The sequence below is a fragment of the Panthera pardus genome, unplaced genomic scaffold (assembly GCF_024362965.1).
Source record: "Panthera pardus isolate Hobbes unplaced genomic scaffold, ASM2436296v1 HiC_scaffold_17, whole genome shotgun sequence".
Lineage (NCBI taxonomy): Eukaryota > Metazoa > Chordata > Mammalia > Carnivora > Felidae > Panthera > Panthera pardus.
The window spans coordinates 220,768-236,229 of NW_026526732.1; the positions used below are offsets into that span (position 1 = coordinate 220,768).

Genomic DNA, 15,462 nt, shown 5'->3' on the forward strand with positions numbered 1-15,462 from the left:
GACTCAGAGTCTCCTGCCAACTTCAAGCGGCCTGCATTCTGCCATCTGCAGCCTCCGGCCACCGCTCGAGAACCCACGCACTGTGCGTGCAGGACAGGACGCAGACCGGTTCGGGCACAGGCGACAGAGGCAGAATGCCACACGTGTATCTTGCAAGGAACAAGCTCTTGCTTTGGGGTCAAATCCTGCCTATCCACAGTTGGCAGGAGGAGGCCAAACGGAGACAAAAGGACAGGACAAGGCAGGAGTCTGTCGCTCTTGGGACTCGGGGGAGGAAGTGCCCTCCTCACTTGCTGGAGGCCCCGCTCCTACCCCCCAGGCTCTCCTGTGGGCCGCGGGTCCCACACACAGCGCCCAACAGGGGCTTACGGACCTCACAACATAAAGCCTCTCAGAGTGAGACCAGCAAGGCAGACACCAAGCAGAGGCCCTGAAGACAGTCTGCTGGGTCGGAACAGGGGTGAGTTCTCAGATTCCACCAAAGAAAGCAATGGGGCTGCTAGAGGTACAGCACAGACCCTCACCGACGGAGGACGTGAAGTAATAAAAACTCATCGAGCAGTTAATCTAGAAGACATCAACTTCAGTGATAAAGAATCATCCAGTCAGTGAGATACACTGTTTAATCTATGAAGTTAGTTAAAAAAAACCAACACCTGGCCAATGCTGACAAGGGGCCACGAAACAAACTCTTCATCACTGCTGGTGAAGGTATAAAGTGATAAAAAGCTTTTAGAAGACAAGCTGGCAAGATTTATCTAAAATTCGATTGCATTTCGTTCCACAATTTGTACGCTCTGCTGCTTTGTTTGGAGAAAATCACGTACATAAAACGGAAGCCACTTCAGAGCTCTCCCACCAGGCACAGCGGCGAGCCGGGTGCGAGGGGTCTGGACACACAGAGGACACACAGCCACACAGAAGATCATCACAGTGAGGTAGAAGCACAGAAAAATACTGCAAAAAATCATCTGCCAACATCTGCTATCTTTAGGGGACGGAACACACATTATTTACGCTTCCTTTTTAAAATCTGTTTTCTTTATATGCTAAACGTTCCTAACATACTTTTACCGGGAGGAGAAACAACTTTGGTCAGGCAAATGCCACGCAAGCAGCGTCTGGCTGCAGGGAGCCGTGGAGAGGAGAGGGGAGAGTACGGGCCCACAGTGGAGCTCTCGGTCACGGGATATGCAGAACGCATCTGAGATGCCTTTCCTCAAGGGACCAGGATTTAAAAGGCTGGGTGGCACCCTGTGGCGTTAAGCGTGCGCTTTCTCCCGATCTCAGCAGCCAGCGGGTGGCAGGCTGCACGGCGCGGCCTGGCCCGGTGCCCACCTGGCTGGGGGGAGTGCCAGTGCTGCCTGCTGACGATGCGCCGGTTCTCCCTCACGCAGGCCTTGCACACGACCGACTTCAGCGCGTGGAACTTGGTCAGCCGGGACCTCTGCGGACAGAGCAGACAGCGTGAGCAGCGTCAGGCCCGTGCGCGCCCTCTGGAAACAACAACAGTGACCACGGTCTCCGAGAACACTGGGCGAGCACTCCCTTCAAGGCTGGAACTTAACGAGAGCTTCTCAGAAAACCGACACTCTCCTGAGGGAGCGCTACACCCTCTGGTCTCACGGGTTCGATAGTCACTGCCAAAAGGTCTCCGAGCTCTGTGGTGAATCTGGGCCGCCACAGGGTGGTCCTCCCTAACAAACCTGGGCCCGTCATCTGACCGGTGACCGCTCTCGGGCAGACTCACCCCTCCGTGCTGCCTCATTTACTGCTGACACGCGGCCCCATCTGCCCCGACTCGTTTTAAACCACAAGTGCGATCACCTGGTGTGCGACCACATCAGACATGGGGCCACGACTGGGGGCTCACGGGTGGTGGCTGCAGTCGGCTCTGCTCTGCTCCTACATCGGTTCCACACACGGTGACAAGTCAGATCTGAGCAATGCCCTTCCCTGCTCCCCCAACGCTGCTGCACATAACATTTCCAGACTGCTTCTCAGTCCTGAACCCCTGAACCCCTAGGGTGCCCTGGTTTTGTTCGCGTGAGGGACGGAGGTGGGAGCACCTCTCCAAACGTTTCCTATCTGATGCGAAGCTCAGCGTTCGTCATCCTCACAGCTGGGGAGTCCTCCTGGGACCCCGCACTCTCACGCACCCTTGCGGCTATCCATGCACACTGCACGTGAGCCTGGCAGGGGCCTCGTGTGGAGACCTCCCAGGAACCACGGAGCACTTGCACTCATGGAGCAGGACAGCAGCCCATGTCCCTGACTAAACCACAGCCTTCGGGGAACATTTTCAGGTAGTACACATCGGGTTGGTCACCTCTGGACAAACCTTTCTTCTTCACTCAAAAAGGGCGAAGGAGAGAAAGCACTTGAAAACGGGCTGTGCTGGACCGGGTGCTCCGCACTCTCCCTCAGCGGGAGTCTGGGGGACTCGAGCCCCCGGTGGTATTTCAGGGGAGGCGAGGATGTACGCTGGCCCTGAGGCCTCAGGCCTCCCATCCCGCGCTTCTGGCTTTCTGGGTCGGAAGAGCAGTGGTTTGCACAAGGTAAGCGGCATCTGTGCTAACGGTGTAAGATCCCAGGTGGGAATGCGAGCCCCCTCCAGTGGGACGTTTCTGGGACGCGTGTGTGCCTTCCTCACTGAGGTGGCCGCTGGGACAGACAGAACGGACGTCTGGCCGAGGACTCTGAGCCTGATGACGCCTCTGAGACCTGACCAAGCCTGTTCGTTATTTCTGAATGGGAAAGCAGCACGGACTCACGTTTTGTTCCACCAGAGCCTCCACGGTGCACCCCTTCTCCGACTGCAGGTACTTCTGATGGAAGAGCTTCCCGTCAAACACGTTCCAGGGCATGAAGTCGCTCATCCTCCAGGGAAAGCCGCACGCGCTGTTGACCAAGACCAAAGTGGTAAGGCCGCGGACCAGCAGGGAGCCAAGCTGCACGGCTCGGGCGTCGATGTAGTCAAGCTGTGGGGGCACACGGAGAACGTAAAGAAGGGGTCACGCGTGTGGGGAAGCGGACGCTGCCCCTCAGCGCCGTGCGCTCACTCTGCTGCTCAGGGGGACGTGACAGGGAGCGGCACCCGTGAGTGTGCGTGCTCACTCGCACACCCGCTGTGCACACCTCAGGCATCTGCCCGGGCCTGTGCGTACGTCGCCCACCGGGCTACGACTCGGAACGGCTCCTTCACGTGTCAGAGCTGCGGTTCACCAGGAAACCCTGCAAGGTCGTCTCCTTCAGGGGTACTCACTCGCCTCTGAGTTTCTTTAAAAGCGAAGGCAAAGGAAGAGAAGCCAAGAGAGTATCATTTGAGACACTGATGAGTTCACTGCATTCTTAAAAAATCACACTCAGTTGTTCCAATTATAGGTATTATCACACAGGGCTGGTGAGTAACTTTTCACAAACTAAGGTCATACGAATCTAAATTTCTCTTTTCGTTGCCAGATCTACCCTGACATCACACACACTCACTGTGCTTGGCTGTGGCTGTGCTACAGGCGGGCTCTTGTGTTCGGTGAGAGCTTGCCGCCGCTCACGGTTCTGGCATTCTTGGCTTGTGCTGAACGCACACAGCTGAACTTACACCTAAGCACATGTCCACATGGTTTGGTCAAGGTTAGCTCCACTAAATCTGTAGGTGTCTGGTTGACCTAGGCTGCTCCAATTCGACAGCGGCTATTTAAAATTTTTTTTTGTTTTATTTATTTTTGAGAGAGAGAGAGAAAGCGTGAGTGGGGGAGGGGCAGAGAGAGAGGGAGACACAGAATCCGCAGCAGGCTCCAGGCTCTGAGCTGTCAGCACGGAGCCTGACGCGGGGCTTGAACCCACGAACTGCGAGATCATGACCTGAGCCGAAGTCGGATGCTTAACAGACTAAGCCATGCAGGTGCCCCAAGTTTATTTAAATTTAAAGAGAGAGAGAGACAGACAGAGCATGAGTGGGGAAGGGGCAGAGAAAGAGAAGGAGGCACAAAATCCGAAGCAAGCTGCAGGCTCCGAGCTGTCCGCACAGTGCCCGACGCGGGGCTCAAAACCACAAACTGCGAGATCATGACCTGAGCTGAAGTCGGCCACTCAACTGACTGAGCCACCGAGGCGCCCCCAATGGTGGCTATTTTAAATGTCACTGCATCTCTAATAGAGTTCATAAAACCAAAATCAACCACGAAATAAATCAAAGACATTTTAACTCCTTTTTAAGGGTTCACTTCACTTATTGATCATTTTAAGATCATCATTTTAAGAAAGTTATCACCAACTGTGATTACCCTCGAGTTAATCTAAGGTTTAATGAAAGTGTATTTGTTGGGGCGCCTGGGTGGCTCAGTCAGTTAAGCATCCAACTCTTGATCTCAGCTCAGGTCATGATCTCACAGTTGTAATATGGAGCTTTGCGTTGGGCTCACTGCTGAGCGTGGAGTCGAATTCTCTCTCCCCTCCTCTTCCTCCCCCTGGCTTACGTGTGCACACATACGCTCTCTCAAAATAAATAAACGTTTTAAAAAAAGAAAATGTATTTGTTGTATAGCACTGCTTTTGAAGTTGTCCTAAAATGAGCCACCACAGAAGAGGTTTGTGGGGCTGCGGTGACGCTGATTAATTCAAGGTGGGGGTCCTCACTCCCTGCTCTACAGGCTTCTCCAGCCGAGGCCTGTGCTGGCCGGCCGTTCCCCGACACGCGACCTACCTCACTGCCCTTCACGAACCCTCCATCATCACTGCGTGTTCAGTGCATCGAGCCCTTGCACTTCTTCATCTACGCACACGCTGTAGCTGTCCATCTAGAACTGCACCACCAGAGCTGGCCGCCAGGAGCCATGTGTGATATTTGAATTTAAATGAACCACAAACCAAACTCAGTCAGCTTCTCAGATGCACTGTCCCCACTTCGAGTGCTCAGGGCCACATGCAGCTAAGCCCTCCCAACTGGACAGTGTGCCACGGGACCACTTCGGTCTAAAACGCCCCCTCTTCTCTGCCTCGACCTTGCAGACTGTGAGCAGTCCTCAGCTTCCTCACCCTGGCCCCAGCACCGTGGGCCTCACCCCAACGCTCAGACCACAGCGCCTACTCAATGGCAGACCAATGGGCAATGTGCCTAACACAGATGTTATGTATTTTCTCCAGGCGCCGGGAGAAATTCTCTAATTGGGCAGATTTTTCTGTAATGGAATCAATTCTTGTTCATGTCTTGTGCTCATCCCTTGTGTACTTGATCATACATCCCAATTATACATGAGCTATGCCAGCCCCAAAGCACAGATCCTACATGTACCACTTGGATTTTCACAAACCGTGTAACCAACACCTGGGAGACAAAGCACATGCTGCCAGCATAAGGAAGCCCTGGTGGCCTCCCTGTCACCCCTACTGCCCCCAAACAGTAAGCACCCACCAGCCTCTCAAATTGTCACTGGTTTTACTTGCTTGTGAATTTACAGAAATGAATCAGGCAGCATAGGTTCTGGCTTATGGTGACACTGCTTGTGAAGCTGTCTCATGCTGTGAGCGTGAAGGCTGTCCTCACTGCCCTCCCGTGTGCCACTGCACGCACTTTGTGCAGGAAACGCACAGATTCTAACATGACTTTGGGGACCACAGACACCTTTAAATGGTGAGTCTTCTTCAAGCTAGGTTTTTTCAGAAATGTTTTGTGCCTGTCCATGTAGAGATTTTATACAACTTTTGTTTTTTCCTATCCTTGTTTTTTCTTTGAGGTTAGTATACACATAAAATTGGGGTGTTATTTTTACCTGGTATTGTTTTACAGAATACAGTTGGGTTGTATATGCTTTGAATCTAGCACCTGTAAAATCTGCTTATTACTTCTAACAATGGTTCTGTAGATGTGATTTTCCATTCACGTAATCATGTCATCTGTCAACGATGACAAGTTTTATTTATTTCTTCCAAACCCTACACCTTGTATTTCTTTCTTCTGACTTTTCTGGCCATGGCTTCCAATTCAACAGACATGGTGAAGGAAGGTATCCCACACTCACGCCCACTAGAGAGGAAAATCTTTCAATATTTAACCATTAAGTGTGATTTCTGCCGTGGATTTTAATCTTGACTTGATTAAGGAAGTGCCCTTCTAACCCTAGTGGACTGAGGGTTTTATCATGAACAGGTACTGAATTGAATCACATACTGTTACTGCATCCATTAACAAAACCATATGCTTTTTCTTATTTATTGTGCTACAGTGAATCATACTGGTTTCAAATGTCAAATCAACTCTGTATCAGTTTTACATATTGCCAGATTTAATTTGCTAGTATTTTATCTGGAAGTCTTGAATTCAATTTCATGAAAGAGAATGGCCTATAATTTTCATTTGTTTTTGTCTCTGGTACCAAGGTTTTGCTGGATTCATTAAGAGAAGTTGGATTAGTGATGCTGCTTCCTCCTTAGGTGTTAGGGACGTTCGCTAGGAGCCATCGGGATTTGTGGTTGCCTGATTCAGGGTCAATGCCTTCAACCGATTTAGAACCATTTGGATTCTCTATTTCTTCCTGTTTCAGTCTTACTAGACAGACTGTATTTTTCGAGGAGTACGACATTTTACCTAACCTTCCAAATTCATTGGTGTAATGCTGTTCATAATACCCTCTCATTGTCTCCTTAGTGCCCACATGACCTGCAAATGCCGCTCCAATGGGCCGTTTATGCTTTCTCCTTTCCTATGATTTCCTATTGACAGTTGCTCTTATGATCTTCCTGTCACACTCTTTGGGTTTGATCTGCTCATTTCTCTTTTTTTAATGCTTATTTATTTTGAGAGAGAGAGAGGGAGAGAGAGAATCCCAAGCAGTCAGCGCAGAGCCCAATGCGAGGCCTGATCCCACAAACCGGGAGATCATGACCTGAACTGAGATCAAGAGCCAGACGCTCAACCAACTGAGCCCGCCAGGCACCCCTGCTCATTTCTAATTTACAGAGACGTCAACTCACACCACGGGCTCTCAGCCTTCCTTCTTTCCCAACATATTCATTCGATGCTGTACATTTCCTGCTAAGAACAGCTTTTAGCTTCATCTGCAAACTTCAATATTACCATTTTCACTGTCATTCAGATTATTTCATATCTACTGTGAGTTCTACTCCCACCCATGAATTAGTCAGAGCTATGCTATTTAATTTGCAAATAATTGGGAGTTTCAATTTTTGTGTCACTGTTGGTTTCCAGCTCACTTCTGCTGTGGTCAGAAAGCAGACTGACAGCCTCCACGGTCTGAGACTGGCTGGCACTAGGACCACCACACGGTCGATGCCAGCGGTCCCCATGTACACTCTGTCCTGCAACGCTGGGGTGCCCATCTATATGCTGAGGAGGTCAAGTGTGTGCACTGTGTTCTCGTGCTCTGACCCTTAGTGACTCTCCCTCTGCTCGCTCCATCAGCTCTGGAGAGGGATGCGTTACAGCAGGACTCAATCAATCAACTTTTTCTGTGGAAAGTCAAGACAGTAAAGATGCCAGGCTTTGCTGGCCCTGTGCAGTCTCTGTTGAACATTCTTTTTTAGACACAACACTTTAAAAATGTAAAAACCGGGGTGCCTGGTGGGCTCAGTCGGTTAAGCGTCCGACTTCGGCTCAGGTCGTGATCTCACGGCTTGTGGGCTCGAGCCCTGCATCGGGCTCTGTGCTGGCAGCTCAGAGCCTGGAGCCTGCTTCGGATTCTGTCTCCCTCCCTCTCTCTCTGCCCCTTCCCTGCTTGCTCTCTGTTTCTTTCTCAAATAATAAACATTAAAAAAAAACATAAAAACCATTCTTAGCTCGCAGGATGGTACAAAAACAGGCTATGGGTTGGATCCAGCCCACAGGGCCATGGTTTGCTGAGCTCTGTTCTCAAGTCTGCCACTCTTCGTTGGAAATACCGTTGAAGCTGCTCACGCTAATTTACGCCGTCAGCCAGTTGTGACGTCATCAGGACACAGCCCTCGTCTCCGGCGATCCCCGCTTGAAGTCCACTTCCCGCAACATGGCCACACCAGTTTCTCAGGGCGAGAACGTGGCTCACCTCTGTCCTTATTTCCCAGACTCTTGGTGTTCCTCCACCCCAGGTGTGTGTCTGTAGGCAGCGCGTGGCTACTTTGGGACTTTTATTTTGCCGTGCTGACAGATTCACAGGAAGCTGCAAGGGTTGCATGGAGAGTCCCGTGGACGCACCCCGTTCCCCGTAGTGCTAACGTTCTACACTCCACGGTGCAGCATCAAGACCAGGAGATGGGCCCCTCCACACGCGTGTACGTGTGTGCGCGCGTGTGCTACGCAGTTTCCGTCACAGGAGCAACCTGTGCCACCACCACTGCCATGACACAGCTGCTCCATCACCACAAAGACCCCCTTTGCGCACAGCCTCGGGGGGGTCCTGCCCCACTCTCCGTTTCCCTGTCTCGTTCCGAGAGTGTGGCTGTGCGGGGCTGGCTTCCTCGCTCAGCACGACGCACTGAGTTCCGCTCACACTGTTGTGTGTGTGAGGCCCTCCCTTTTATGGCTGGTCCCACCCCACAGTGTGGATGGGCCAGGGGTTTGAGCGCTCGCCTATTTAAAGACATTTCTCGTTTCCAGCTCTTGCTGCCACACACGCAGCTGCTGTGAATGCTCACATCCAGGTTCCGTGTGAGCAGAAGTCTTCCTTTCTGTGGGACCAGTGCCCAGGAGGGGAACCGCTGAGGCACGCGGTAAGTGCACGCTTAGCTTTTTAGAGAACTGACGAACTTTTCCCAGTGCTCCCATCACTGTGCAGCTGGCCTCCAAGCACCCCCATGCTTGCCAGCCTTTGCCACCTTCACCGTGCGTAGTTTTGGCTGCTCTGATATATATACGCAGTGGCCCCTCACTGTGGCTTCAAAGATGTTGAAAGACTTTTAACTGCTTGATATTTCACACCCAAATATCTTTTTTAGTGAAATGTCTTATTTGTGTCTTTCGTCTACTTTCCAAGTGGGCTGTTTGTTTTTGACTGCTAAGTTTTGAAACTCCTTTTATTTCCTACTTACAAGACCTTTGTCAGACATGTTGGCAAATATTTTTCTCCCAGTCAGTAGCTTGGTGTCTCCTCATTTTTACAGAATAAAAGTTTTTAATTCTGATGATGTGCAATTTATTAATTTTCTTTCATGGATCATGCTTTTGATGTGAAACCTAAGAACTCTCTACTGAGCCCTACATCCCGAAGGTTTCCTGTTTCCCTGAAAGTTTTATAACGCTATACTTCGCACTTAGCTCAGTGCTCCACTTGAGTTCAACTTTCCACGAATGAACAGTAAGGTTAAGGTCACGACTCCACTGTCCGTGGTTGTCCAAATACTCCAGCACCACGTGTTGTTGACAAGACCTTTGCACTTTGCCAAAATCTGCTGGCAGTACCTTTGTGGTTCTGCTTCTTGGTTCTCTGCTCGGTTCCACTGACCCATGTGTCCATTCTTCAGCCCATCCACGCTGTCTCGATCAGTGTGGTTACATAACAAGCTATGTTAACAAGCTATATTCCTCCTGCTTTGTTCTTTTTCAAAACGGTTTTGGCTATATTTTAGTTCCTTTGCTCTTCCATATAAATTTGAAAATAATCTTGTCATATCAATAATAACAAAAACACCTTTGCTGGGATTTTGCTAGAAACAGTCCATCAATTTGGAGAACTGAGCTCTCCACTGTGCAGAGCTTTGTAGTCCATGAGCATGGTATGTCTCTCTCCACGAACCTGGGTTTCCTTTGACTTCTTCCACCAGCATTTTATAATTCTCAGCACACAGGCTTTTTTATGTTGATCTTCAGCCTGAGGTCTTGCTGAACTCTCACTAGCTCTAGGAGTTTTCTGGTGGATTCCTTGGGATTCTCTATGTAGAGAATCTTGTCATGTGCAAAGTGGGATAGTTTTTTCTCACTCAGTGATCTGCATGTCATTTACTTCCTTTCCCAGCCTCAGTGCACAGGCCACAAGTGCCAGCCCTGAGCTCCAGAGGGGCGATGTGAGCAGACCTCCTGGCCTTATTCCCCACCACAGGGGGACACATGCAGTCCTTCCATGGTACGCATGATACCAGCTGCAGGGGATTTTGTAGATATTCTCTATTGAGGTGAAGAAGGTCCCCTCTATGCCTATTCTTCTGAATACCTGACGTGATCATGTGATTTTTCTTCATTGCATTTTAGAGAATTGCAGAGACAGATTTTTGAATTCTGAATCAGCCATGCATCCCTGCAATAAACAATCCCACTTGGTCCGCGTGCTTCTTTTTACACATTGCTTGATTTGATCTGCTAACATTTTGTTAAGGATTTCTGTGTCTATGTTCACAAGGGACATTGGTCTGACGTATTCCCTTTTTGTAATTCATTTATCTGGGTTTGGTATCAGGGTAATATTGGTCTTGTTGGGAAGTATTCCATCTCCTTGTATTTTCTGGAAGGTAATGGGTAGAAGTGGCATTAATTCTTTGAACACTGATAAATGACCCGGTGAAACCAACTAGGTTATAGATGTATTTTGGAGAGAGTTTTGAAAACTATGAATGCAGTTTCCTTAACAGTTATATGGCCGTCTAAACTATGTTAGTAATGAGTAGACTGCAGTCATGTGTGTTTTAGGGGTATCTGGTCTGTTACATCTAAGCTGCTGCATTTGTGTATGTGTAAAGCTGCCCGAAGCATTCCCTTAACCCTTCCGCTCTCGGCAGGTCTGTGGCGATACCTCGTCTACTCCTGACGGTGGCAAATTATATTTTCTCCTTTCTCACCAGGCAAATGCTCTGGAGCAAAAGTGGTTCCCAAATGCTGGGCTGACCTTCCTGGACTTCTGTTTCCTACAGTCGCAACTCAGTAATTCTTTATGGCCCTTTTAGCCATCTGATACTTTGATTTATTACTTTTAAAAAATATTTTGTTAGCTTTTCTATTTGTCTTCAACAGGAAAACCCACCCAGACACCCTCAGGATGTATCTCCCACACACTTGGTCTCCACAGCTGGGTTCTCAATGTTTTCGTACCAGAAATACTGTTGGCAACCTGGTGAAACCTATGGGTTCTTTCTCAGAATAACATTAAATACATACAATAAAATACATAGGTTTATAAAAGAATTACAGTATAGTTTTCAAAATAACATAAATTTACAATGCAGTAATTTTCAGTAACTTCTCCATATGTACCTTAAAAGATAAAACAGTGGCTGTAATAACCATAATTTTGAGAAAATGAGGACAGGAGATAACATGTATGAATTTCTCCAACTGTAACGTAACGTGGGATCCTCTGTGATTTCTCCTGGTGACAAAGCCACAGGTGCTGCCATTATTATTCGGATTTGTTGACTACATAAGGGAAATGATGAATTTCAGTTACAAGTTGGTGAAAATAAAGATGTATTTTTTTCCTGTTCCAGTTCGTAGACTCCCATTTAAAGAATCCTCAAAATTACACCACACGTACAACAACAATTCAGGGTCTGACAAAAATAAACACACACTGTGGCAGGTGAGTACTTTAAATAGACGGCCATATCCCTGGGACCAGCAATTGCTTTCCTTACATCGATGTAATCTTTGCTGGAGGGTTTGCAAAGTGTGTTAACAGAGGAAATTCCACCAAAAGACATGGGCAGTTTTGGAGCCTCTATTACCCGTTTAACTATCAAACACTAAAAATAAAGTCTAAACCAAGCAAAGCACATTAAACTGGGAATAAGGTCACAGTGTTAAAGGGCTGGATGTGTTGATAGTTTTGTTTCTCAAACATAATCATTTCCCTTTTGATCCCAGCTTTCTCAGGGCTTCCAGGCTACCAAGAATGGGCCACGCTCTCTCTTGGACACGCGGGGTCAGGAAACACTGTATGAGCCACTCACGACAGCAGGCTGTACTGAAGCAGGAAACTTCCTTCTCCTTTTTAGGGTGCCCATGCCCCTGTGCCTGCACTCAGTCACCCTTGACCTGGCCCCCGATCCTCTCCCTCTCCAGGCCCTGTGGAGGGGAGGGGGTCTCACCCTCACCTGTCTCAGCACCCCCACCCCCCACCGGCCTCCACCCCACTGCTGTCCAGAAGCTGTTCCAGGTCTAAGTCCAACGTTCATTTCCTCATCCTTTCTCCTGACCGCACCCACCCACGGGCGCCCAGCCTACTGGGCGCCCGTCTTCTGCCCACGCTCTTTCTGCCATCCCTAATGAGGGTGCTCTCAAGACCCCCAGCGGACGTCCTCAGGCCACACCTCTTTCTTCTCCCTGTGTTGATAAACCCGCATGTGCTCATGCTTCCCAAGTCCACCTCCAACACCAACTCTCCCCAAGCTCCAGACTTGCAAGTCCCGCTGTGCAGACATACGTCACACATGTGACCCTCCCCAAACGGAGCTCTTCACCTCCCGCCTCGGACAGCTGATCCAGGAAAACGGGATCCCACGCCAGGCTCCTCCTGCCTCCTGCACACTTTGCACCACTTTTCTCTTCACCTCGACCTTCAGTTCCACCACGCCAGGCCCCTCGCTGAACCCACTCTGTCCCCACTCTAGGCCCCGCTTGCACTGGCACACGTGGCCCCCCCCATGAAGGGCTGGGCTTCATGTCACTCTGCTGTCCGAAGCCCCCTGGATTCCCCAACACCCAGGGGAGTCCCAGCTGTGACCAGAGCCACCTCTAGAGGCTCTAAGCTGCTCAATGAACCCAACGAATTTCTTTGTTCCCTTCTGAGGCCCTCCTGTCCTTACTCTATTCTCACCTCTGACTCATCAAATCCCAGTGCAGGGGTAGATGCCTGGAGGAGCTGGGGGGACAGGAATGCCCTCCCTGCCCCCGCGCCCCAGGAGGAGGTCACCATGGTGGCACTCCCGCTGAGCCACCCTCCCGGGACGACCACCTTCCTGCCCCTGCGCCCCCAGTACAGGTCTGGCACTGGGCCAGCATTCAGTTTCTACTGAAAGAGTGAAGTTGCTGCTTAAGTATCAACATGACATATGAGATTTACTTCTCTATTAAGACCCTACAAATGGACAGGCAGAGGGTCTCTGTTAGGAAGTACATCGGCTCCAGTTCATAACATGATGCTTGTGTACAAGGACACAACCGCTGCCTTCCTGTACATGTGCCACGTGACACGGGGCAGGTCGTGACTCCGCACAAGCCGGGGGCCTCTCTCTGCAGCACAGGCAGGCACGGTGTGCCCGGCCGTGTGCCGCTGAGGACAGCACACGGCCCTAAGAGCTGTGCTGTGCCAGCTTCCACTCTAGGAGGCCCTGCTGTCCACACGCGTGCACACCGTGAGCACTCCTCTGTGAGTCCTCGTTCAGCGGGGTGCTGAACTAGCAAACTCCAGGCCGGAACACGGGTCACAGCCATGGTCGCACAGTGGACAGGCTCCACATGCTCACTTTAACCGCAGCTCAGGAGCGGCCCAAGTGCCAAGGCTGCCACAAGAAGAGCCAGGCTGGGCGTCCCCGTCCCAGCTGAGCAACTGCGAGCGAGTCACATACCTTGTGTGGGTTTCCGTGGTCTCACCTGGTCCCAGCGAATCATCGGTACTGATGAGTGCCACGTGCGCTGCAAACGTGTAGGTCCTTGAAGAACCAAAGTGCAACGGAATGAAGACAGATTTACACCCAAACCCGACCTACTGAGGTCCTCCAAAAGCCCTTCAAATGCAGTTTTCCCCCACTGCCAGAAGTACGAAGTCGTCATGTGCCACAGCAAGGCGCGAGTGATGGAAGGTCAAGTGATGCGATCTGCAGAGTTTATCTTGTAAACACCCAACCAACCGTGTGCGTCACTCAGGACTGAGTGACGGAAACTGTAAAGTCTGCTCTTGGAAAATAACTAACCGTAAAAGACAATGTTCATGCTCAGTCACTTTTTTAAGTGAAAACAAAGCCTCAGCATCAAACACCATCCCCAGCGACCCTGTCGGGTACAGTCGGGACTTGCCAGGTCCTGGTGGCACCAGTGAGCACAGGGCAGCACCAAGGACATGTTCTTCGTGTGGGCGGAGTGGGCAGCTGAAACAGAGCCCCCGAGGGCCCACTGTTCACTGCACTTCCTCTAGGCTCACTGAGCTGCACTGGACATGCTGTGCCCCATCTCACAGCTTACAAATGACTTCTGTAAGAGAAGTGAGCCCGCAACCACGTCAAAGCAGGTGAAACAACTAATGAGGGACTTTGGTCTCAAGCCGTTACGCTGCCCTGGGGTCACAGGATGGGCGGTGACATCACCGGCACTTTAGGGACACTTTTAATTCAAGAAGCTGTACGGCCATTAATTCAGTTTCCTAAACATGGCTTTCTTCCTCCTGCTCGAAGCAAGCAAGCGTGGAAAACCCAGGGAGACCAGGGGACAGACAGCACAGGCAGGGCTGGTGCCGGGGCCTCAGACCCGCAGCTGGCTCACCCAGGTTGAGCCACTGCCACGTACAACTGCTTGCTAGCACTGCGTTAGTGTCGGGATCAGCTGGCACACTGGCGGGGCTCTCCTGTGCCTCCACATCTGGGAAGCAGAAGGTACCGTTGTAAGCGTCAGGTTGTGAAAGTTCTACTTCCCAGAACATGTTAAGGTATTTCTCAGCCAGGGGAGCCTGGGGCTCAGTCGGTTGAGCGGCCAACTCTTGGTGTTCGGCTCAGGTCATGCATGGTCTCACGGTCCGAGGGACTGAGCCCCTCGCCGGGCTCTGCACTGACAGTGTGGAGCTGCCTGGCTTCTCACTCTCTCCTCCGCCTCAGCTCATGTGCTGTCTCAAGATAAATAAAACAAACTTAAAAATAAAAAGTATTTCTCAGCCACGTTTGCCTTGTGATTTTCCTTTTCTGATTATAACGTGAGGGCTGGAAGACAATCTGAACCCGCCCCCTCTCCTCCACAAGTCTATTCAGGGAGAGGACTGTCCCAAACTGGCTGAAGTTATATGGGAAACAGAGTGAAGAGACGGGGGGAGCCTGCTGACCACCAACAACTCCCCGGTCGCTCAGTGAGCAGAGAAAGCCAGAGAAACTGGGCTAAGAGGAGAGCAGACCGTGTTCACAGGCTGCAGGATTGACACCTGAAACTCTGAGGCCACCTTCCCACCAGAGGGACCCCAGAGCCATCGTTCTTCTTCCCCCAACAACTGGCACTGAGGGTCACCCTGGGAGCCCAAGTCAGGGCAGGAGGCTGGGCCTGGCCCAGGCTCAGTCACCAGTAAGCACGGACCAGCTCCATGTGGCTAAAAGGTATGGCCTTACAAATAAATAAAATCAATAAAGATGAGCAGCCCGTGTTTTAGAAATAGGATTTAAGGTGCTTTGGAATAAACACGAGGAAAAGCTAAGCCCTGCACGTTTCCTGCCCAGGTGATGGGGCATTTGGTGGGGACCCAGAAACTGGAAAAACCAGTTCTGATGTCCCAAAGCTTCACAGGAAATATTTAACAGTAAACAGTCAACGGTGTGGCGTGGGTTCACATGCCAAGGAAGGCTCATTAA

General features: G+C 50.5%; 1 protein-coding gene across 17 annotated transcripts in view; it reads right to left on the reverse strand.

The window, feature by feature from the left end:
• FAM120B (family with sequence similarity 120B) overlaps positions 1 to 15,462 on the reverse strand; it is a 94,947-nt gene that overhangs the window by 22,311 nt on the left and 57,174 nt on the right. For 11 of the 17 annotated variants that reach the window (XR_008422801.1, XM_053904242.1, XM_053904247.1 and 8 more), the window contains 2 exons: positions 2,775 to 2,981; positions 1,339 to 1,447 (listed from right to left, as the gene is read on the reverse strand). Coding sequence is in view for 14 of the 17 variants with exons in the window: in XM_053904242.1 (XP_053760217.1) it covers positions 1,339 to 1,447; positions 2,775 to 2,981 (316 nt within the window). In the remaining 3 variants the exon portion in view is untranslated. Of the gene's footprint in view, positions 1 to 1,338; positions 1,448 to 2,774; positions 2,982 to 8,377; positions 10,428 to 15,462 lie in introns of those variants that run through there. The other 6 variants (XM_053904251.1, XM_053904250.1, XM_053904252.1 and 3 more) reach the window with 4 other exon arrangements.